Raw genomic sequence first — 25,681 nt, forward strand, 5'->3', positions numbered from 1 at the left:
TTCACTAGTAAAATCAGACATAAAGGCAAAGCACAAAGGCGATCCGGGCAAATCTTACGAACTACACCGCATGAGAGCAAGCTTTCCCAAACGAGAACACACTTCGCTTGAATATTGGTCTATGCTGTGGCTGATTTAACAGCCGCATCACCAGCGAAACTAATGGTTTCTGGAGACGGCGGCTGTGGTCCTTTTGAGGGCATTACACGGCTGATCAATGACGCTCCGCGGGCGCCGACAGACCGCTGGTGATCGCTCATCGGTCGGCGGTGACGCCGGCGCGGCGCGCGTGCTCTCTGCAGATGACTCGCGCCGCTGCCGAGCTCGTCCCGGCACTGGCGAGCAGCGTTCGCCACGGGCCGAAAAATCCCAGTCCAGCTCGTCTCGGTACGGAGAGACCGACGGCGGCTCTATCAGCGTTGGTGTCCAATCGAATTCACGTCATTAGAATAGTGGATGAGGCGACTCTTATTTAGTGTCGTGACAAGTTTTAACCACCCGACACCGATTGCTGATTGCATATTCAATTTCATACGACGTGACCATGAGGGACCTTCGAAGTTCTAGATATCGTCAGTATGCTGTGCGGCGTGCACAACAAGAGGAATCCGTGTCTTCGTAGCACATATAAGAGGAGCATTGACGAGCTTTGAAACTAAGCCCTGCTAATTAACAAACACAACGAACGTGCTTTGTACTACTTTACCGAGTGAATGTGAGCGTGGGCACCGGATCGCTTCGTAGCAGGGTAAGGGACACTTATGTGACCAATCGTAGTACTACTTCTCAGTGCACACCCAGCCATTGAATAACCTTGAAAAAATCAAGCTCTCGTAAAAATGCAACATTCCGACCGAAAGCGTGGTTCACTATAGTCTACAGAATAGAAAAACTAACCTTTTTCTTCCAATGTCGGACTGCCTGGAAGGAGACGAGGTACAGAGGGGCGGGGGAACTGACCTTGTTTATACGGCAGGGCCCAGAGGGGTGGCAGAACTGACCTTTTTCTTCCAGTGCCGGACGGCCCGGAAGGAGTCCAGAGGGGCGGGGGAACTGACCTTTTTCTTCCAGTGCCGGACCGCCTGGAAGGAGGCGCGGTCCACCGTTGAGAAGGTGAGCACGCAGGCCTGCGCGCCGCGGTAGTAGGCCTTAGTGATGGCGTCAAACTCCTCCTGGCCGGCGGTGTCCCAGAGCATCAGCCGCACCGGGTCGTCGTACACCCTAAGGGAAAAACACAGCATCAGCCGTGCCGGGTCATCGTACGCCCCAAGGATACATCAACGGCATCAGGTCGTCGTGCAGCCTGTGAAATGAGGAAGCCGTGTCCGTCTCCATTTCCGGGCCCGTCTCAAGTCCCGCGTCTCTTTATTCCTGAGTTCATCTCCACCATCATGCCCACGTCAGTCTTGCGTCATACTTCAGTCCCGAGTCCCTGCACTTCAGTCCCATGTCGCTGTCTGGGCGCCGATGTTTGTGGGACAGCAGTGAGCGGCCGACGGCAGACCCAGAGAGCCCAACGCCCGACGCCGCCATTCAGGCCCTGCGCAGTGTCGAAATGACGCCGCTGTCGCCCTGCCGACCGGCACTCGATTCGGCATTTATGGCGCACTCGCCGGCCGTCACAGCGGGGGACGGCACACAGAGAGCGCGCGCGCCGAGAGACAGAATGGAAACTAGCCCGCTTCAGCTGCTTAGGGAATCGGCATTCACGATTTCAAACTGGCTATGAAAACTGAGAGTGAAGTGAATAAGTGAAACCAGAAGCCAGTTAGGCAATGCCTAAAAGGAGCGGGACATTGATGGAGACACGTGGAGCGGCGCACATTGTCATTTTTGACTGACATAGGAGAGCTACCTACATTTGAAACAACAAAACAACAAGCGTAACTCACGTACCTACATTGGTAGGTATACAGACCTACATCAGAATATAATGCGTATTCCAAGTGACAACAGGGAAGTACAAACTGCTACCGTTGAGATACAACATTACATAGTATGTAGATGTACTGTGTATCGACCTACGATACCAGCCGCTGGTGGAAGTGACACGCTGTACGTCACCAGCTGGGTGGAGGGACCGCGGGCAGGTCGGCGGGCCGCTGTCCGTCACCAGCTATAGGGTGGAGGGACCGCGGGCAGGTCGGCGGGACGCTGCCCGTCACCAGCTGGGGTGGAGGGACCGCGGGCAGGTCGGCGGGACGCTGCCCGTCACAGCTGGGGTGGAGGGACCGCGGGCAGGTCGGCGGGACGCTGTCCGTCATCAGCTGGGGTGGAGGGATCGCGGGCAGGTCGGCGGGACGCTGCCCGTCACAGCTGGGGTGGAGGGATCGCGGGCAGGTCGGCGGGCCGCTGCCCGTCACCAGCTGGGGTGGAGGGACCGCGGGCAGGTCGGCGGGCCGCTGCCCGTCACCCCGGGCCCCGTCCGAACGGATGGGTTTGTTGATTCTGCGCCCACCTGACATAGATCTCGGGCCAGCGGGTGTGATGGAGGTACCGCTCCCCGCCCCGGGCCGGCGGGTCGTCAGACAGAATTGATTCATCATACCACGCCGCATTTGCATAAGTCCTCTGTAATCTAATGTTACAGCAAGCTATCGTTCCGTCATTAGCTACGCTGTTCCTACGTGTTCGCCTAATTCTTTCAGTAAAATTACGTTTTTCAATTATTGTCTACGAATACTTATATACGCTGCAACAGGAAAACATGCGACAGGTTTATGCTATTTATTTAAACCCAGTCGATATCATCAAATATCCCTTTCTAGACTACTTATCAGATTTCGGATGAAAAAGAGGCCAATGTATCAATGTATTAGTTTTCTCCCAAATCGCCAATGCCAGTAGAATACGTAAATTACTACTTTTACCGATTACTAAAAATCACCAAACGCGGACAGCTTACAGCACTTAGACATTTAACGCATTTTATAGCGGGTCATTTCTTTACACCCCAGTGTCTAAACACAAAGCCGGGAGTGTGTATGATATAATGCAGCGGAATTGTGGCAGATTTGGCCACCTGAGCGGTGCCCATCCAGGCGCGATGGGCCGTCCGGCAGTCCTTTCAGCTGTGTTCGTCGCTAACGCGCAGTTCCAGCCGGGGGAGGGGGGGGGGAGGGGGAGAACGCGGTCTGTTCAACAAGTCTCCACCGCACGCTGTCGTGGACGCCAATAAGGTTAAACGAGGAAGAGCTTAACCCTCTGAATAACTCCGAGCCCTGACGGGGATGCAGATTTCGCTTTCTAGCGTCGTTGAAAAGCAGCTCTATTTAGTATTTTAAAGCGATGCATGAAAGGCAGCTCCGGCCTTTGCAAATATGCGATAGAGGATATTGGATAAGCTCTGTCCTATACATAGATATGGTAGCACCGCCTGTCTAGTGTCTATGTTCCCACTTGCAGAGCAGGTACTACCCGCCACCTCTCTCGGATCAGCCCACCGCGATGTGAACACGTCACGGGAGAAACATACACCCCATGGATGAGATGAGATTAGGTCACGGGTCACCGGGAGTGAGCGAGCCGACATTGGTGTATGACGGGTTTGGTGTGGGTGGGATTAGGGGACGCGCGTCACGACAGCCCGGGAGCCATGCATAATGCAAGAGAATTGAGGAGGTCAAAACAAGGCGGACATTTAAGCACCTCTGGCTTTTAAGAGCCGACCATCCCATTCCCAAGCCACATACATGCTAACATCTTCTTGATTAAAGTGCGATGTTCTAACGAATCTGGAATTTTCTGACTATTGTCTGTCAGCGAACATTGTATTCAACAGTTTCAAGCGTTAATTAATCTCGAGGTAGAAGAACGTCACCAATGGTCATTAGTCAATTTACTCTGAACATATAGGTATTGCCGGGGACGACGATCATGCTGGACGTCGCTTTAGTTAGCTTGTCTAAATTAGTTAAGAAACTTTTATAATGTCATGTGAATACAAAAAAAGATGTCCTATAGAACATTCAGCAGCATAAGTAGGTACCTTGGCATCAAGGATCAGTAAATCCTGTTTTGAAAAAAAAATGTAGGTACTAGGATGAAATTATGTCTAATGATGAAGCTAATAAAAAACGAAATAATTGCTTGTGTTTACTGTAAAATGTACGGATATTACGTAGAATTCAACGTAGCGAAGTAATACATAATTGTGTTATGAATTAATAGTACCTATATAGACGTAAGACGATGGCCGTACTCACTCAAGCATGCGCTCCAAAAAGTCGACGCCGATGGTCTTTTTGTACTCCCTGGTGAAGGTGCCGCGGCAGTAGCGCTGGATCATGCTCGACTTGCCGACGGCGCCGTTACCGACAATCACCACCTGTCGGACAGGGGGACGGCAGAGGTCAGCTGTCTACCCAGCCGGGGTACGGCAGAGGTCAGCTGTCTACCCAGCCGGGGTACGGCAGAGGTCAGCTGTCTACCCAGCCGGGGTACGGCAGAGGTCAGCTGAATAGCAGCCAGCTGGCAGGATTAATGTGCTGTTCTCGATTGGTGGTAATGAAAATTATAAGCAACTTACAGACCATATATATGCAAGATGCTACAAATGCCATGTCCGATGTCCCCGTCTCTCCACCGTTTATGTCGCCGCCGCCGGGTCCGGTCTCCCACACTGTCGGAGCTCGGTGATCACTGCTCAGTGCACGGTCAGGCCGGTCGTTCCCAGCCGCGAATTAGCGGGGTTCGACGGGTCGCCCGCCCGCTGTCCGGCAACACGCGGTAACGGAGCTCCCGCCGACGCGACGGTCGGCCGGGGTCAGAGGTCAGGTCACCATGCCCGTCCACCCCCGGACCCGGCAGACACAACGGTGGGCAGTGCGGAAAGACTGCCCGCTATGCGAATAGGGTTGACCTCTGCGCTGCTGTTGGCTGTCGTGACCGAGGCGCATCGGGTGCACTGTAGTTGACAAACCCCAGCCGCCGAGTCACGAAGTTGGGTCGAGTCACAAACGAAGACCGCTGCGTTAACCGACAGTGGCAGTGGAGATGTAACCTTCATTACTGACAGGGGCTTTGAGAGCTCGTCATTTTCGTGTACGAATTCGTGACTAATTAGAGGGTTCTGATAGTTGACGAAGGATTTATGCATAGAAGAAATTGAGGCGCCATGTCAAATGTCGCAAAGTACTCTGTTATACTGTTTAGCAGTTAACAGTTATAAAGTGAATAATAATAGCTTCTAATTGACGGGTATATAGCCTTGACAGAAAATGTTACGCTAATGCAAGCCTCGGGACATGCATTTGATGGAAAACAAGCGACAGGGCCTAAATCACCTTACCTTACCTTACCTTACCTTACCTTAATTTGATCGGAATTTAGAGGCCACTTGGCCTGTAGGAAACCGTTCTCATCGAGCTCTTGACATATTTGACCTTTCTAACTCCTATCAGGTATCTTGTACCTGATGTTTGCCCATTGGGCATCCAGTCTTGATTTGAACTGCTCAATAGAAGCAGCGTCCACGACCGTTTGAGGCAAGCCTTTCCAATCATTGACGACCCTAACACTGAACGATTTCCTCCTTGATCTGGTGTCGGCTCTGGGCTTCTGGACCTTCTGCGAGTGACCTCGAGTTCGGCCGAGGTCGAGTTGCGAGTGACCACACTTAACAATATAGATTAAAGACCTTCAGTTTACATGTCTCTATCATCTTAAGCACATCTTGTGGTGCTTGCTATATATCTTCACGGTATCAAGAGTTCAACGACTACATACGCGACACGCGTAGTGCTTCCCCCAGCTTACCAACCCAGAAAAGCCCAGCTCAACTCCCCGGACCGATTTACTTCTGAGCTTCTCATACCAACACAGCTCAGCTTCTCATACCGACTCAGCTCAGCCTCTCATACCGACTCAGATCAGCTTCTCATACCGACTCAGATCAGCTTCTCGACTCACACGACTAAAGGATCGGTTACGCGTCGTGGGAAGCCCGCCAAACAATCAATTGACCACGCTCACAAGCCACTTAGCTAGTCATCAGGAATGCCAACGGAACTAAGGACCTCAGCGTGAAAATAAATCAGTCATCGTTGGCTTTTTCCCACCAGGTTCAGATGCAGGTCGAGCGTCTCTAATTGTGGTTGCTAACCATAGGCCCTCCACGAGACCGCCCAGCCTCTGCTTACGGATCATATGGGTGGAGTTGCTACTTAGAGGAGCGTTGGGGTAGCGAGACTGGCGTTTGTAATCTCCCGTGCCGGTTGCCACCCTTGTTTACCAAGCTTGGTAATACGATTAGCGTAAAGTCAGCGCCGCCGTTACAGTTACAAAAACCAGTCCAACGAATGCTTTTGATGGCGCGCGTAATGCAAGTGCTCTGAGTACCTGAGGAGCATCATAAGCCAGCCATGCGTCCACGGTTATAGACATGGAGAAGTAACCAGAGCTGAGAGCGCTCAGAGCCACTGCTCCGGCCTGGCCACGGCCCGGCTCCGTAACTGTCTACAATTAGCCACTGACTGGCCGTGGCCGGTCAGCCAGAGCCGCCGTGGAGCGGCTGCTCCCAGCCCGTCCGATCTTAGAACGGCCGTCTGATCCCGACAGGGCCGCGGCGCTCAGCGGCGGGTGCGGAGTTCAAGAACCCCATGGCAGACCCGCTGCGCGCTTCCGGCCGCCTGTTAGATGCAGCTCTGCACGGCGGAGGAGGGGGAGGGGTAGGGTAGCCGGCGCTCCGGGGGAGGGGGGGGGGTAGAGCAGCCGGCGCTCCGGGGGGGAGGGGTAGGGCAGCCGACGCTCCGGGGGCGTCAGCCGGACGCCAGTTGCTGCAGACGGGTGATGCGGGTCCGTGCCGGATGTCGTCAGAGAACGCCGGCCGTGCAGAATTCGGAGGGGCTCCACGGCAGGAAAGGCGGACTGCATTTCCTGCCGCAGACTGCATGGGTACTGCTTATACATACAGAGCACACGGTTTACTGAACATAGAACCAAACACAGAAAACCATCCAATAAGAGGGGCCCTATATGTGCATTTAGCTATATGTGAAAGGATCATGTTAGGTACAGGATGCTATAACGTACTTCAAAACGTCAGGATATCCAGGATGCCATAACGTACTTGCCTTTTTAGCTGGTCATGTTATGTCTCCTGCTTCTCAAATGGTCACACTATGCCCCTTTTAGTTAAAGTCTCGGAACACCCCATAAATCACAGCAGCGACTCCTCGAGACTGGAGGGGCGACAAGTCATGAGAACTCTTACAGGAATAATGGACGTAATTCCCTAACCTCCCGAGCGGCCGCCAGCGGCCCCGGACGCCATATGTTGCAGCTGTACCTTATCGCGGTGTCATCGGCCCAGTCTGACGGGATGGACACAATAGGCGCCGATGGGCCAATTACGCGGCCAATTAGGCTCATTAGCGAACGCCATGCTCACCAAGGTAAAAGAATGTGAGGTTGAATGGCCTAGGATGGTGCGTGAATGTTATCTCTCTGGCGCGTATTACTAACGGAATAATATGGATATTGGATATCCAGACATCTCGGTTTGATAGACGTGCTATGAGGAGATGGATCAAAATTACGTGAGCATATTTCCCACTCCGTGGAACACACAGGAAAGCAAGATAAATGAAGCTTCAACAGAGAAGATTTTCGAATATTTTGGTTATACCTATGGGCTATGAAGAAGCTAAAATCTAGGAAATGTCGTTAAATACCATGACTATGAAATTCTGAATAACTGCAAATAACTGCAGCTCAATTTTAGCACAGGAGTAGCATTCGTGCGACGGGCTTTGTTCACCGACTATACCGACTCCGATCGGACCGGTCCTCGGCCGCCGCTCCACTCCCAATGATGCCGGGCCGGAGCAGCGGTTTATGGGCCTTGTTTACCGGGAACGGTAACGATCAGTCGGCACGCGCGCTCAGGAGGCGATGCCCTCGCGGCTGAGGGGCCGATCGGCAGCGCTGATCGACGGTACGTGACCGCCAGATGGGCGGCGTGGGGTCGGCGGTCCTGTGGCGGGGTCGGCGATTGAGGAGCAGCGCCGCTCCGCGCACCATTCACCTGTGCCGTCGACAAGTGCTGTATGCCCCTGCCGCAGTCTGAGTGCCGCTGTAGGTGCGAGAAAAGATTCTCAGCTGCGCCGTGGATGCCTCCACCGGCTTCCAGCTGCATCGCAACCATGTCGTGACGGGCAACTCCGCAACTCGAGTAAGGACGGCCGGCGAAATCTGGCTGCAAGCTCGGCATCACGGACCGGTACCCGGTGGCGCAATGCACCCACAAACACGGCTCTGTGGTGATAAACGCTGCGGCCTCTGCTGCAGCGGCGACAATATCGGCGCCATCGGGACGCTCGTGACTGGCCGATCTCGAGCGGCTGGTGTAAGGTGTTCAGTGCTCGGTCCCAGAGCAGGGGTAGCCGCGGACGCCGGCGGCTCGAGATGACGGCATGGCGAACTCGCAGGAGACACGGGGAGGGAGATCGGGAGTATGACAGGACCGCCCGGGGTGGAGGTGGGAGGTGAAACTGGTCCATTGCGACTCCCTGGCACCGCTGCCGGCGCCGCCGCGCGGCTCCAAGGCTACTGGCAGCGCGCGCCAGTGTCGTGGCGGCGCCGTCGTGCCGCACTAACGCGCCGGGATGGTCACGAAGGCCCGTCCCCAGGCCACAGGGCGTCACCCTCAGAATGGCACCGAGGCCGGAAGGAACCTTGACCGCGGCGGTTGGCGTCGGCGCCCGCCGCGCTGAAGTGCGCGGGCGGCAGTGCCGATCGTAAAGTTCGCTTCGTTTGATGCCCGTTTTTGCATTGCAAATGTGTCGTGCGGCACGCTGCGTGATCGATAAATGAATCTAATCGTTTCCTTATTTCGGTGGAACGTTGAATGTGGCCAGCCCTCTTCCTCAATACGCCACCATTCATGTAAGAAGCCTTGGTTTCTCCATTAGCAGTACATATGTCAGCATTCTGTGGCAGCACCTCTCGATCATTGCATCAATGACACCATTATGCTTATTACACATATGCCCCCCGCTCTCTCTCTCTCTCTCTCTCGCTCTCTCTCTCTCTCTCTCTCTCTCTCTCTCTCTCTTTCTCTCCTCCCTCCTCACCCTCTCTCGCCCGGTGGATCGACAGGTATCGATCAGACGCGACTCCAGCGGTGTTCGATAATGGAAAACGCGGCGACTCCAAACACCGACCGGCCCCCCACCGAGTCGGAATGGCAGAGGCCTGTCTGTGAGTCTCACACAGTAAAGCAAACAGGCCAGCGGGTCCCCTCATTGCTGCAGCCATTGCCCTATGAGTTCACTAGTTTTACACACGCCACCACACAGCAGCGATGAAGGACCAGACGAGGTCTCGCCCTGGCGCGGGTACTGTCCCTGCAGCGGCGGCGGAGGCCACCAGCCGTGTCTCCGTCCCACCTCCATTGTCTCCCGCGGTAGCCGGTCGTCCACCGACCTCACTGTGTCGGCGTCAGGAGACATGAATGGGGCGCCGCTCCTGGCCAGGAGGCCCAGAAAGACGGCAAGTGGCGGCATTCAGGTACGAAGTGATTACAGCTAAATTATAGCGTTCGACTTTTAAAGGTAATGGATTGTAAATTGAAGACGGATAATGTGCTTAGTATCTCTGTCGAGGCTTGGGACAGAAGTTCAGTAAAAGCTGCATGTGGGGAGTGGAGGATGACTGTTGTGTGCACGCGGCACCAGGAACAAGTCACGTTCGTAAATAGAAAGGTCTTGGCGTTTGTGTGTTTTTACACATTGGTTTTTATCACAGGGGTGCTAACGGATCGTGCATGCCAGAGAGCAGAAGTGCGATTTGCGACAGACAGCCTTATTAAAACAGCAAAGAACAATATTACTTATTAGGATAGCTTGCTATGTGAAAGCTCTATCAAAACAAATACATCTGCTCGCTAGCTACTAAACGTTAAGCAGTGAATGTGTCAGTCATAGTTTTCTGCCGTGTTTCACCGGTTTTTGTCAATACCGTTGCATATCAGTGTTAGCCGTGACACAGTTCCGGGAACCACGACTCATCACTGGGCGCTAACACCAGTCGGCTGCGGCTGGAGGCCACGCGCCAGCACCGGGTGACTACAACGTAGCACTACACGCTAGCACTGGATGACTGCAACGCAGCACTGCAGAATAGCACCGAGCGACTACAGCTTAGTATTCCAGACTAGCATCGAGCGACTACAACGGAGCACTGCAGACTAGCACCGGCGGACCACAGCTCAGCACTGCCGACTAGCACCCAGCGACTGCAGCACAGCGCTCCTCTAACACCAGGTATTTTCAGCTCAGCACAGCTCTCTGTCAGCGGCTCTGGCGCAGCGAGACTCAAAAATCAAACACGATCAAAGCAAATGCGCTCAGGAATCTAAAACAAACTAAGCCATGCATGTTTAGCACATCGGTCACATTAATGGAAATGCTGGACACTTTCCCATTCGTGTTCCATGTTTCTCATTATGTCTGAGCGCCGGATAGAATCAAATATTGACCGTTCGCTGCTCAATCACACGAATCGATCTCACTTGGCCACCTTATGAGGCGTGAAGTGGGTTCGAGTAGAGGAACGACAATAGCAGTGCTAAAGTAAATCTTTGGAAGTGCCTGACTGTAAAGATGACACGTCAGTGTTCTAGGACGATCGACTGAGTTTTAGAAATCCCCCAAGGATCAATGATTTAGAGCACCAGAGTCTTGCCACTTTCTGAATAAATTTATCATTAAAATGTTTACGGTGGTGGGAGCAATGCAGCTCTCGATATCAGCAATGTAATCATTTAAAACTTAAGCACCTTATATTACCTCACAAACCTACCACTCTCAAACGAGATAATACATAGTTTATATGACGTATGCCAATCGCAAATACATAACTTACCTTCACAGCGACCTCCATTTCGTCGTCCCTCATCTTCGGGCTATACTAGGCCGCGTTCATATATGTGAAGTCCCGGGTAGTCGTCTTCGTCAGTTCTACGTTTCAGTATCACAGTTAGAAGACATTCGCGCACATTTTCATCACTGCATCACTCCTGTATCGCATTGTCAACGTCAGTTGATTTGTAGCTGCCTCGACCGCAGCAATTCCGCCTCTTTCATTCAGCAGGTGCAATGGATATTCCCGAAGATATTCGATTATTTCTGATGCTGTCTCTGCTTGTCAGGATCTTCTTCAGCTTTTGTACGATAGTTTCCTGAAACAGAAAAAAATATATTATCAAGGAAGGTGTAAAAGGTCACCAACGTCCAACACGCATGCTAACGGACACCGTGGCAACAAATGGACAACATGGCAACAACTGGACAACATGACAACAACTGGACAGCATTACAAAAATGGACATAATAACAATTCGACAACATTCGTGTACAGAACAGAAGTGCTGGCTTATGAGATTTGTTTACACTTTTCCCCAAGTCACCTCACTATGACATCGTTCTATTTCCATCATTACTTCCGATAGAAACCACCCTCATTTTCATAAACAATACCAGTGCAGCGGCTATTCGACATTGCTATAACGCACATGGCATACGCATGGCGCATTATTCAAACGGCTGAGAATGTGTCATTGAATTCAAATCGGGCAGTTAAGGCGCTGGAATGGAACTATGAAACTGCCGCAAAAAAAAAACTTTTAGCCTACAGAGTGAAAGTCTCTCTTGGCATCTATGATTTCGTGGTCGTTGAATTTAAATGATATGGAATGAATTATGCCGGTTCGATGCGTAATGCATAATGACATGGACGGGATCGTAAAAGTGAATAACAGAGCTACGAGCTTTGCGTATGACATTTGACGCCAAGGAAAAAGAGATGCACGTCAGGGAAAAGACGAACTTCACCGCTGGTCGCAAATTCTCTGTATAAGACTCTAAGTGACGAAGCTTTCATGTTTAGTTATTCCTGCTTTACCTCAAATAGCTGGCTCTGATTTCAAACCGTTTAACAATTGGCATTCCTCACCCGACCCCTACTAACGAGGTCGTGACAGAGACCAGAGGTCACCCGCCGCTACCCCCCCCCCCCTCCCACCCCCACGGCTGCCGCCGCATCACGCTCGGCGTGGGGTGCCGGGCCCGCCCCGAGCGGCCCTGGGTCCGGCACTCCCAGGAACTGGCCAGTATGGATGATAGTTAAAGGTAGGGACGTAGGGCGTTGGTGATAAATTAATCACGGTCACTGACGGGCGAGCTGTGTGCAGTGGGAGGCGGAGGGGGTCAAACTCACCTCTGTGGGGGAGGGGAGGGGAAGACCATGACTGAAGTGACACCGTTGAGGGAGGCGCTCTGCTAATTCACCTGCCATGGTCGTTAGTAAAGGAGAGCACAGGGCGACTACTGATGCACCGAATTAGGGAGATGGATAGAAAGCAGGCGAGTGCAGAATATTCCCGGAGCAAGGGCGCTTGTGACAAACAAGCACGGTGCATAATGATTACGGTGTGATTGATGGTAACAGAGTCAGAAGCTTGATGATCACTTGACAGAAGCACTCTGAGGTCAAAGTGGTCATTCCATGTACCGTGTTCGCTGTCACAATGTGCAGGAGGTCGGCCTAATTTCTTGCAAACATGAAACATTGTCATTAGCCCACTGCGACGCTGCCGAGACACCCTTGTCTTGGAGGTGAGAGCTTTCCTTTAGGACCCGGAGCGAAAGCCGTCTGTGGATTTTCCACTGGGAACCTGGCCTGGTATCGGGGGCAGCCTGCACTTAGTGTAATGAAGCATAATAGCCCAGTAATTGGTGATTTTAATTGGCGCGGCTTGCGTAATGCAGAGCATGATTCCGCCGGGTGTCGTGACTGTGTTTTTGTGATCGAACCGCTGGCTGCTAGAATTACTGCAGCGAGTCGAGCTGGCGCTGTTTATCCAGCCTAGTTAGTCCCTCGTTATACCTACCAGATCAGTTCACCAGCTATCAGGGCTGGCGAATGAACCGAATTATTAAAAGTCAACCAGCTAGCTGCAGAGTGCAGATAACGACTATCAGCTAAGAACAAATCGCTAAAAAACGTGGACGATATGCTTGGTGATTGGTAACTTTTTTAATTAAACGAATCAGCAAATAGGTATCATTCTACTGAGCACGCATTAACCTTCCACTGGCGGTGAGGGGGGGCATTTTTTTGCCCCCCCCCTTTAGTTTTTTCGATATATCTCGAGAACCGCTGCGCCGATCGTCACCAAACTTTCAGTACCTTCCCGGGAGTAGCTAGCGCACATGGTGACCAAAATTTTTTTCCAAAGGCTATGATAGGTTGGCCGCTAATGACGTCAGAGTGACGTCATTTTTGCCATTTTCGACCCAAAAAAAGGTTTCGCGGGAAGAGCTGTCAGGCCTACAGCTTTAGAGATACAGAAAAATGTTTCAGACATAAGAGGTGTGGAATCAAAAGGGCTACAAAACTGTTATTTCGGTTTTTCGATTTTTTTGGATTTTGACCCCCAAAATAAAAAATAGATTTTTTAAATTTAATAGCCGAAAAATCAAAAAAAAATTGAATTTCGAAAAAACGGGATATATGTGATAGTCCCTACCACTTTCTATCTACATACCAAATTTGAGACCAATGCCTCTTTTTTGGCCAAGTTATAGCGAAAAAAAACTGTTCAAAATTGATGACGTCATATTTTCAAACTCGATTGTTAGCAATTCTAGACCTCGTAGCGCAAAACAAAGACCACCATTAGACTCCCCGTGACGAGCTGCATCGAATCGATACCCATTTTATGCAAAAATATCAACTTTGAAATTTGACCTTTCTTGACCTGACCTTGACCTGACCTCCACCAGAAAGTGGCCTAAACCGTACCTGATGGTCTTATAGCCAATACCATTGAGTTAGAAATAAAAAACTGGCCATAAAACATGCATCGCACAACCTTAGTAAAGTTGGGTTCATGTGGTGACCCTTGGTGACCTTTGGTGACCTGACCTGTGACCTGACCTGGTATGACCAGTGACCCCTAATAGCAACATATGTACTAGTCAACTGACGCCTTATCGCTGATTTTCGACAAAATGCGTTTTACTCGGTGTTATAGCGCTTTCCCTAGAAGCCCCAACATTTCATCTTTGACCTGACCTGTGACGTCATCGGTGACCCCGAGGTCAATGAAATTTGGTTTCCTTCGACAAATTTGACAGGGCTATCGACCGCCGTTTGAATTTTCCGGATCCGTCCAGTAGTTTCGGAGATACGGGGGGGGGGCCAAAAATGCCCCCCCTCCCCCCCACCGCGCGGAAGGTGGCTGGGAGGCCCACCGCCTGCCGGGTTAAACAAATAAAATGGTACCGTTTCAATTGTCCGAATGTCATGCTGAACCTCTGTCATGTCATGCCGAATTATCAAACGTCTATGCATTGATAAAATTGGACACCATCATGTTTTTTCCCTCCTCCGACTCCAAGAAATAAGCGACCTGTGACACTCCGTCCTAATGTGTGGATGCGCCGCCCGCCAGCTGGGACCTACGGCCGCCACCCCGGCCCCGCGGACTGCCCCGTGACTGCCCCGCGTGGGCCGCCCTGCCGCTATCTCCGCGCCGGCCCCATCAGCGGTAACAAGAGCGGCCCGGCCACGGCGGCCCGGCCACGGCTCGGGTCAGAGGCGTGACCGGCCACTGATGAGTCGTCTCGTTAGCACCCGCCGGTCGTGCCTCATCGCTGCAGAGAGACGGCCGGCGACGAGCCCAGGCCCGAGCCTCTGAGACCACCCCCGGATCCACTGCGGGACCATACTCGTACAGGCACCTGAACCCCGAACGATAGGGGAGAGTGGGGAAAGATGCCCAGGGTTTTGCTATGTCATATATTATTCGAAAATGACGATGGGAAAGTAAAAACTTGGAGTTTCAACAGAAGCCGACATCATTTTTCTCCAAAAATATCACACTTTCGTGCCTGAAATATTATAACCTTTTTTGCTATTAAGCATTTTCCTGAAGAAGTGAAAGGGGGCATCTTACCCCACAGGGTGGGAAAGACGCCCCCTGACGTTGGGAAAGATGCCCCCTGCACTATAAGTGACATAAATGGGCACGTGAATCGCCTGAACGAATCAGTAGTCCCTTCGAGCCTGCAGTAGACACCAAACGTCATCATAAGGGCCCTCAAAAGTAGTCGTAAGGGGCTTCAGAGGTCATCGTTAGGGCCATCATAGTCCAGCGCGGCCAAACAAGCCTCTATGGTGGCGTTCAGAGACCACTGTGGGGCTCTTATAGGTCTTCATGATGCTTGAGGGCCCTCGAGCCCATCGTGGGGACCTCCGATGCCAGCGCGGCCCGTGGGCCCAACGTGGGAGCCCTCAAAGGATGTCGTGAGGGGCCCTGGAGCCAATAATGGGGCCCACAGAGGCCGTCGTGAGGGCTCTCAGAGTCAGATGCCGCCCAAAAAGTCGCTATGTGGGCCGAGAGACCGGCATGGGGAGCACCCGACCGTACTGGACTCTCAATAGTCCAAGATCGGCTTTTGTCTACATCACAAGTATGTAATAAATGATTTGACGGGCTGTTTGAAGGACAGCCTACGGATTTAGGGGGGCGTCTTTCCCCATCAGGACAGGGGGCATCTTACCCCAAGGTACCGAAGTAACATTAAATCAGTACAATTTGTTAGCCATAAAACTACACCCTGAAACAAACTTTTTGGGACACAGTACACGCATGCTAATGTATCACGACTATAGTAAGGGACGCAAAAATTATTTACCTTCTTTGATATTTACAATGTTCTGACACCAAAATATTTTTTGAAAGCAGCAAATAAAAAACATGCTATCATCAGCCAGCCGTTGCTCAACTGAGCTTCGCAATTTTTTGTGCAGTTAACAAGGCAGGCTTCCGCTTTACGCTAAGAACATTAATTTCCAGGTCCGATTTTTTGTTTCGCCGCTAGAGGGGGTGGGGCGTCTTTCCCACCCTGGGCATCTTACCCCACTCTCCCCTACTGGTTGACAGCCGACAGCGCAACACGGCGGCGAACCACTGTGGGGTTTTTGTCGATCCTAGCACGAATTTATTTATATCGCATCCTCCGCTACCTTAACTAATTTTATTTCACTTTCAAATGGTTAGGCTTATGGTGTATGATCCCTGCCAACATGGTTGGCTCTCCTGCTTGACCCCATCCCTCCCCCGCCCCCTCCCCACGGACTTAGCACTGAAGCGTTTTCGGCTAGCAATGCATCGTGGGCGTGGAAGCGTTAAAAAAGTAGAACGAAACTACAATCGTTTTAGAAGTAGATATTTGTTCATGTCTAGCCCAATCACCAAAAGGCATTTCGGGCTTAACCTTTGCACTTTGTTAGTCCTTGCACTTAAAGGGGGAGGGGGTCGCACAGACTTCTGTCCTCGACTTTTCGCATACTAACTCAAGCAAAACGTGGCGGATCACGACGAAACTTTATATCCTTCGATTCGATCAATGTTACTCACACACTTAAAATTTCATGACCATGACCTTAATAAAAATTTGACCTGTGACCTGTTTCACCAGACCATGTCAGGCTGGTATCGATTTGGCGCTTATCAGCGCACATTATCGGCGCGTTTTCAGTCTTGTTGTGGTTGTTAACTCTCCAAGGTATGAAATGCTGTTTGTTCTTTGCATTTTAAGGTCACGTTAAGGTCAAATCAAGGTCATTTACCTTAGATAACCTTACTTGACTTTTTCAAGTTATACGATTTTTCTAGATAAGTGCTTGGAGCTTATTTCGAACTTAACACCCATTTGAAGATTTAAGTAGTTTTGGTGCCTAACGGAACATGCTACGAAGCCGTCAAAGGTAATCGACGCCTACCTTCTATGGATAGCCGGCAAGACACCTACTGGTCGGGCCTGACCTGACCCGGCCTAGCATGAAAACATCATCCTTGATTAAAACTAGCTTGAAATTCGTGATTAGCACCCCAAAAACCTCCAACCTCACTTTACAAAGTTACAGCATTTTTCGATTTACCTATATCAAAGCTCTGTACTGAAGTTCAATAAGGTGAACATTGGCGGCGATAGCCAATAAAATGGACGCAGCGTTGCAAGGGTGTTGTTGTTTTGTTCAAAAAGAACATTTGGCGATATAAAAATAATGTCAACATGGTATCACCCCCTTCCTCCCTCCTCCCAACTCCTATACTGACCGGAAACCCCCAGGCGGTGTGCTGCGGTCGGGTAACCCGCCGCGGCGCGGCCCGGCGGGGCGTAAGAAACCACGCGGCACCGTCTGCTTTGACGTCTCATAGTGACTGGTTCAGGCAAATTTCGGCAAAAAATGAGAGCTGCCCCCGATGCAGAAATTATTGGAGAACATTTTGATATACATTTCCACGCGTACCACCGCGTATCAAACTTTGTAAGGCAATAGTTTGCTTGTCAACTCTCTGAATCACGAAGCATTTTAACATTTTTAGCATTTCGGTCAAAAATTATACATTTGGATGAATTTTGGAAATTTTCGTGCATACCATCATCTTCCTTATAAGTCAAAGATAATGAAAACATGTAGCAACTATAACCTGCTGTTCAGGGAAACGAGTGAGAGGGCATTTTATTGTAGTGTGCTTTTTCGCTGTATGCAGGTAGCACGACGCTGGTCAGGACGAAGCTACACTTTGAGAGGTTTTTTGAGGCATAAACAATCATTTTACAGACAATTTAAGGTGTGATTCGGATGCGCTGGACAATTCTACGTGGAATGAATAACAAAAAAAGTGGAAATCGAAATACTTTAACTTGCCACTTAATGCGTGCTAGGATGGCAAAAGTCCCCACGGTGGCGGCCGACCGACGGCGGCGGCGGACCGCGACCGGGGCGCCGAGTGGAGAGGTCCGTCCGTGTCCCGTGTCGTGCGCCGGGCGCCGACATCGTGCGCAGTCCCGGCCCGTCTGAAGAGGCCTGATTGGGATCTGAAAGCGCTGCCGAGTTACGGCAGAGAGACTGGTGGAGCGCTGACAGTAGTCACAGTCGCCGGGCTCCCAGATTATATCGGTCAGTGATTCACAGTCGCCGGCGCACGACGACGAGCGTCCCGTCCAAACGACGGCGAGCCTCCCGTCCCAACGACGGCGAGCGTCCCGTCCCAGCGGCCGCCGGGCCAGGGGGAATGGAAAGAGGAAAACGGAAAATAAAAAGAAACCTTTCAAAAAGCTACATTCATTAGCCGTAGCATTGCGATAACCAACGTCGACATAGCTACTACCATTGTCCGCGACATCAGATGTAGTCAGCAACAGTTAGGAACGCTGCCTTTCACATTGTGCCTCCGATAACGGTCACTCTCACATTCTTCTGGGCAGATTTGACGCTCATTCACATCATGATAGTGCATCGGACTGAGTCTGACAGCCAAATCGGGATCTCCCTGATTGACTTCCTTCGGGTCTCGGCCCTAAACAAGTTAGACTAAGCAATTATGCTTTGCAACTCTTATAAAAATTGTGACCCCTTCCCCTTCCTTTGTGTTTGTCAAGCGTAGTTAAGTCGGCCGTGACAATCATGATCCTGAATAACTCGGATCGTAGTGGTTTCGCGACGCAAACTGATGTGTCCCGCGATGCTCAATGACAGTCCAGTTCATGTCGCAACCATGTGGTGCGGCGATTATTGCGGCATTAGCCCAAGCCGGTTCCCAGTGGATGATGAGGCTTCAGCTATTCGATGAACAACTATCCAACCGCAATGCTGGACAAATGCATACAAAATGCTTTTTTGGTCAGCTGTTATTAGGAGCTATAAACATCTAACCAAAAGTTAGGTTAGATGCAGGGGTGTCGTTTTCCGAAAATGATTGGTAGTGCCCAAAGGCGGCGGCTACAAGGTAGGGTACCCCCAAATCTGCCTTTCTCATCGGATTTCGGCCACTTATTTTTCGCCCTGGTCATTGACAAGACTAACCGAAATCTAAAAAAAACAAAAACAAAAAAAAACTTTGGAAATCTGGGTCCACACCGGACGCCATGCACAAAACGTGCAGTTATATAGGCAATAGTGTCGGAGGAATGCACGCCATTCTGAAAGAGGCCCACATCGACTTAAAAGGACGGCTGTGCTGAAAGGGGACAGGAACAGCTTTGAGGGCCCAAGCCGACTAAAAAAGACGGCTGCGGGGCCAGGAACGGTTTAGAAGACCCACGCCAATTGAAGGGTTCGACAACTAACGAGGACTGGAAACACAACGATAGTTAAAAAGACCTGCTTGCCAAAATAAAAGGATGACAGTACGAGGGGCGTTCAGAAAGCTACGGGCCCGACCATGAAGGAGCAGAGAGATACAGCATCGACTCATTAGACCAAAAAGTTTATTTATTCAAATAAACACCGTTAAGACAAACACATTTCGCGCAGCGCCTTGGTTATGGAGCCCTCAAGGCCTCCATAACCAAGTGGGTTTTGGACCCATCCTGCACGTCCAAGCAGACTTGTAAGCGATTCAACTCTGATTGAATCGATTCTCATGAATCGCTTGAAAATGCCGACTCACTGTGATTGAGTCGGTTGAATCACCTCTTGTCACCATATGAATCCTGATTGAATCGGTCACACATGGCAACTGCAAGTGATTGAATCGGCAACTCATCGATTCAAGTTGATTGAATTAACAAAATGATTCAATCACCGTGTGCTGGAAATTGAAGTTATGACCATATTTAATGCTATATTATGTAGAAATATATGTGCTATTTGCATCATAGTCACACACAATGCACTGCAAATTTTTTATGTATTTTGTCAGTATTATAAATGCGCACAGCTATCATTATTGAAAAAACATAGAAATTTTGTTTTAAGTTTTTAATCAAACTGTAAACACAAAATTATACATAAATGTCAATACATGAAGATGAAAAAATGAATGTAAAGTTTCATTCCTGTGCCCTAAAATCAGTATAGTTATCAAGTTAACAGTAGCAGTAAGCAGGCGCACATTGCTCAACACACATGTTTATGGTATCATGTTAATCTTTATATTTTCAATACCCTGTTTCAACAGGACATTTGTGAGCAAGCAAAACATATTGATGAATACACAATGCATGTTCACATTAGGTATAATTTGGTAACCTTAGTTACTGATTTGATTTTGGGCTAAGGGTCATAAATTGCTTGATCTAATCCATGGTCTTCTCACTCACTTTACATTTCCCAGCAGAATCAGCGTTAACCTATCAACGTAAATATTTGAATACCTTGGCTTATGAGCATTGATGGATCTGTCACATATTGCCGTGGTGGCTCCCAATTACACAAAAGTAAAGATACAATGGCAAAAAGTAGATAGGTACATACCCTACTAGGTATTTGAAAAAAACAACCACCTTCCCATCACCTCCACCATCACCCAAAAACTATTGTTTTCATAGCTCAACAAACAATCTTTATCCGTTTGGTGTTCTTCACCTTCCAGTTTTGAGGACCGCTAACAGTTTTGCATTCGATGAAAAATTCGGATTAGAGATTTGTCAGACTGCTCGCAATATTTGCCACATGGAAACCACGCAAAATACGCTTTAATGTCGCAGCCGCGTCAATATACGCTGCAACTTCCTAGTGCTGGGCTAAATACATATTGCCAAACCAATTTAGATTTTTACTGTTTGATATTTTTTTTTCTTTAATGGACTGGACAGAATAAAAACTGTTTCACACGCATGCATAAATATGCTTAATTGAATCTAAAAATAAAAACTATGTATTTTATATATAGTTAAAGGGACTATCCCACCTTTAACATGGGGTTTGAGTTGAGATAGCCAAGTTTGCGGCGAGGTTCAGAAACCACTATCTATCTAGGTTGCAACCCCCGCGGCCTCTTGGTGTTGAAGAAATTCGTTCCCTTCATTTGAAAATGGGCCTTGTACAAGGCCCCATCTTCAACATGGAGCGACCGTTAGTGTGACGTCACCTCGTTTAGTCATTCTGATTTAAATGGGTTTGTTCGTTGAAAAATCGCTTAAAACTTGGTCTGAACTTTGTTGTGGTGCCTACAGAGTAAAAAGAATCAGCTTTATGACAGTAATGTGGCCTGGGGAAGGAGGTAATTTTGGGCTGTGACGTCACATATTTGAAAGTTTGTGTTTGGAATATGGGAAGCCTAAGATGTTTAATGAAAAATAAATGCCAGAACCGTGTTCCTGGTCATCCAATCTATAAAGTCGGGCACAATTTGACTGGTTTTAACAACATTTTAGAAGGTGGGATAGTCCCTTTAAGTAATCCATGGTTCTGCTGCTAAACTAAAGATGGCTGCCCACTTAGCGCATGCGTACTTCAGTACTAAAGTCCTGGCTACACTATGCGTGTTCTGCGTGCGTTTTTTGCGAGCTTGCGTGTTTTGCGTATATTATATAAAAGTTAATAAAACCTTTTATAATAATTTAATAATTAATTTTTTTTTTTTGTATAAAAATATAACAAAAACAAAACATAATATCGTTTCTTTCTTGAACCATATTATGCAAATCACGCAAACTCGCAAAAGCAAAAAAAAAAAAAAAAACGCACGCAGAAAACGCGAACTGGCCAGGCCTTTACAACTTGCAGCTCAGCTCCGCCGCGTATGAAGTTTGGTGTCGTGGGGCGGGCTTGGAATTGTTATTTTGTCATTGAAGATATGGATGGTTGAGGTAGTTTTATCATGAGAGCATTCAATTTATATTATGTAACTATTGAATAGCTTCGTATGTGTCGATATTCCGTATTCTTGATAGTAAAGAAAACTTGTAGCACGCCGAAAATGTCAAGTCCTGTGTAATGCTTTACCGGCTTTACCACTGCTTCCTTAAGTATCACTCAATATTTTTTTAATGGCTGATCACCAGCTATTTTAGTTTGGGTATCACAATTGATTTGCAAATTTTGGTCCTTTTCGATGATGCTGATAATATGTGGTAGTGTTCTGTGCAATTTTGCATGTTTCCTTTTGCAAGCGCCAAGCCAATAAATTAATTTTTATAAGTCCTCTGGTAGCTTCATTTGTAACAGAACTTGTGTTTTCTGTACTTAAATTACCATCTTTACACCGTATTTATATAAATAGCTACAACTTTGTTGAGTTCAGTATAGATTTAGTACTTTTCTATGTTTTTTGGTATTCTCCTAGTGTATTTGGTTGGTATCTGTTTGGTATCAGTTTCCAAAAATGTCTTAAATTGATATCACATACGTATATATTTTAATAACATCTTGATTGAATCGCGTTGACTTCAATCATGAGTTGAGTCATTCCCTGAATCACTGATAATGGGATGAGTCGTGATTGAGTTGAATCACAAGGTCCATGAGTCGTGATTGAATCGCTTGGAAAATCAGACTGTTTGATTGAGTTATGATTGAATTGGTCATTTCATCAAGTGAGTCGTGATTGAATTGATTGAATTTTTTTGAATCGTTTACAAGTCTGCGTCCAAGACGGCTGATTTCGTCTCCCTGCTGTTAGCGAGGTTGCCGCTGCTAATTTTCTTATGTTGGGGAAGAGATGGCAACCACTAACCAGAGTGTGCAAGGTTCGGAGAGAGAAAAAAGTGGATGCGACAACAACTCGAAGCTCATCGCTTCACTGTTCGTCATCCCGCCCATGTACGCAGGTGCGTGGTCGCGGATCAGGTGCACACTTTACGTCAGCTTCCCTATAGCCTCTCCTCGATGTTTATCGAATGGACGCACATCATCAATTGTGTGCCCCTGTTTTGGAAAGGTGACGAGCGGAGGGGGGTCGCATTGACCCCTCCCCCTGCCAGGCCGTGTTATGAAAAATGCCCAGGGCGAGGGTTAACGCTTGGTGCCTTTTCTGCACTAACTACTATGAAACGAATCACTGCTCTCTTCTGGGCGTCGCCCATCCTATCCGAAATGGCGAACTATGCTACGAATAGAAGCCCGAATCAATCACAGAAGAGACTTAATTAATGGCCACTTACTTAATTTGCGTAAGTGGACATCCCAATAACACATCATTTAACACACCGCCTTGCAGGCCAAAATTCCAACTCCTTCATTGTTCGGCCCGAAACTTTTTGAACGCCCCTCGTAGTTACGAGCTTCAGTTTTCGGGGTCTGATGCGGTAATGACCTGGCGTTGAACCCTGGGGAATCAGGCTGCATCACCCACTCAAATCAATATACCTATGGCCTATTCTGGAGCACCGCGGCACCTTCCGAAGTCGGTGTAGGGCCTCCAGCGGCTGGTGTGGAGACGGATCGGGGTCTATTAGGGGCGGTCGCGTGGTATGCGGGACTCAGAGGCAGTTATGGACCTCTATAACCAATTGCGTTTTCGAGCCTCTTAAAATCCATTAAGGACCGGAGTCCTAGACACGTGAAACCTCATTGTCAGCTACATGCACCTACTGTGGCTAGAACCTTATTTATGTACTTGCATATGTGCTTATTTAATATTTGCTTATCTGTTTATTTTGATTTTTTATCAACTGCTAAGTGACAAAAGATTGGTAGGGCTCAGCGAACATTGGTAGGGCCCAAATAAACATTGGTAAGGCTCGGGCCCTACAAAACGACGCCCCTGACTATTGTGAAACTTGGTAGGTAGGTAGGTAGGTAGGTACCACATAACTTGAAATTACTTGACGTAATGACATGATGTGGAAAGTGAAAATGATACCTAGGTATTGATGGAAATTTATGGACTTAGGTACGCTACAAGAAGATTGAATTGGTCAACCAATTCAAATTCAATCTACTTGTGGAGTAAGTCTATAGATTTTCATCAATAGTTACCACTTACCATTGAAGTTTCTTGCTATCATGTTGATTTTATACATAAGAACCTCATTCATTTTATTTGTATGACATGTTTGAATGCAATTTTCTCAATAAGTGAAGAAAAATGTTGGTAGTGCTCAACAACACATTGGTAGTGCTCAGCTGAACATTGGTAGTGCTCGGGCACTCCCAGGCCTATACAAAACGACGCCCCTGGTTAGATGTTATAACAAGTTGCATTAGTTTGTAAGTTTTCAGCAAAGTTTGTGGACATGCTACTAGTTTTTATGAGAAGCATAACTGCATAGTTTAACAATACAATATAATCTAGTTTAACAATACATATTCGTAGCAGTATTGCTCAAATAAATATTAAATTATTTTATAGAAGTGCCTGTAAATATAATACGACCAAGAGTTCACTGCTCATTTTCACGCTTTGTGACAATATTAGTCGATACAAAGGTGACGTAACTCATGGGTTTCGCTCGGCACCATACGCCCCCGTGCAGATGGCAGCGTCCCACTACCCATCTCCACGCAGACATAGCAGCGTCACGGTACCTGTTTCAGCGCGAAACCCCGCCCCACGGACCGTCCTGGACCAGCGGCTGTCGTGACGCGTCACCGTCCCCTCCCTCCCGACCCGAATCAGCGCCTGTCATCGTCTCTCCGAGTCCCCCTGAGGGCCAGAGCCCCTCCGAAACACCCCCGGCCTCTGACAGCCCACTGTGGCCGCAGGTGTAAACGCATCAGCGAGGCAAAAGGGCCTGTTTGTGCGTCTTTAATGTTCTTAAACATCCTAAATGTTGTTCCTTTTTATAAGGCCTCTAGTCTCTCCTATCAGACTATTCCCCGTCCTGATTCCTGACTGTCCAGATCCCCACTGTCCACCCGTCCCCTCCTCTGGTGACCTCCTGGGATTGGACAACTCCACCCCCCGCCCGCCCGGAGAAACTGTCTGATGAGCACCGTTCCGCCCCCTCCAGATGTGACGGTGGCCAGTCACCCGTGTGAGCGGCGCTGGTCAGTCAGCCGAGACGCATTGTGAAGACAGGGGACACAGCTGACCTGGCACAACCGGGCCCACGGTCAGTCAGGTGACCTGTCACACTGTCACAGCCCGGACAACTGACCTGTCACAGCCCGGCCAATTGACTTGTCACAGCCCAGTGAACCAAACGTCGAGGTCAATAGAAATATATTGTCACAGGGATTTAGCATAGTCAGAGACTAGAGGGGCGCCGTCAGATTAGACCAGCCTTCAGTTCCTACAGGTGTTGCAATAACAGAGCTATCTGTCGACGCTGCTAACAACTCAATATCAGCTCGGCTCTCAGGCATTCTCTCTGTGTCACAACGCGTGTCAGTGTCTGCACTTTGGCAATGTCTGCACTGCCAGCGTTTGGCAACCTTTCAGTCGCTGCAGACCCGTCCAGATCACTGCGATCCCATCATTCCTTGATTGGATGATGGGTCCCAGTCCCTCGCTCTGGTCTCATGACATTCAATACGGACTACGGGGATTTACGGGCAGTGTCGTAAAGTAACAATTGGCTTTTAATGTGCCTTTTCTGTATAGCATCATACTGCACCCATAGGTACGTCCTACAAACATTGTACAAATGTGCATGTATAACTACGACGCTGCACAATATTCACCATACGGTTGTAAGGCGTAGTGTTTATGTGATACACTATGACAGTCCCTGAACTCCCAGGACAGCAGCGAAACACTACATGGAACAAACAGCATGGGGTCCCCCGGAGGTCCTGATCGTAGCTGAGGACTGAGGTCCACCAGACGCTCATACTGGAATCCAGTATGAAAAGAGCATGATCCTGAAAAAAAACATAACATAGCCTGACCAAATTTTACCTTAATTATCGAAGTCCAACATGACCATTTTTGTCATTTCTTACTGAACCATGCTCTGTTTACACTGGATCTCCATGAACGCCGCTGGTCGGC

At 49.0% G+C, this 25,681-nt stretch overlaps 1 protein-coding gene across 1 annotated transcript in view; it reads right to left on the reverse strand.

Annotated features, from left to right (window-relative positions):
- The window catches only part of LOC122393753 (ras-related protein Rab-23-like), a 47,985-nt gene that overhangs the window by 3,569 nt on the left and 18,735 nt on the right, over positions 1-25,681 (reverse strand). The window contains exons 2-4 of the mRNA XM_043390085.1: positions 10,867-11,182; positions 4,206-4,327; positions 1,059-1,221 (exon numbers count right to left, since the gene is read on the reverse strand). Of these exons, the coding sequence (XP_043246020.1) occupies positions 1,059-1,221; positions 4,206-4,327; positions 10,867-10,899 (318 nt within the window). The 5' untranslated portion in view covers positions 10,900-11,182. The remainder of the gene's footprint in view (positions 1-1,058; positions 1,222-4,205; positions 4,328-10,866; positions 11,183-25,681) is intronic.

The sequence above is a fragment of the Amphibalanus amphitrite genome, unplaced genomic scaffold (genome assembly GCF_019059575.1).
Source record: "Amphibalanus amphitrite isolate SeventyFive unplaced genomic scaffold, NRLGWU_Aamphi_draft 000552F_arrow, whole genome shotgun sequence".
Taxonomy (NCBI): Eukaryota; Metazoa; Arthropoda; class Thecostraca; order Balanomorpha; family Balanidae; genus Amphibalanus; species Amphibalanus amphitrite.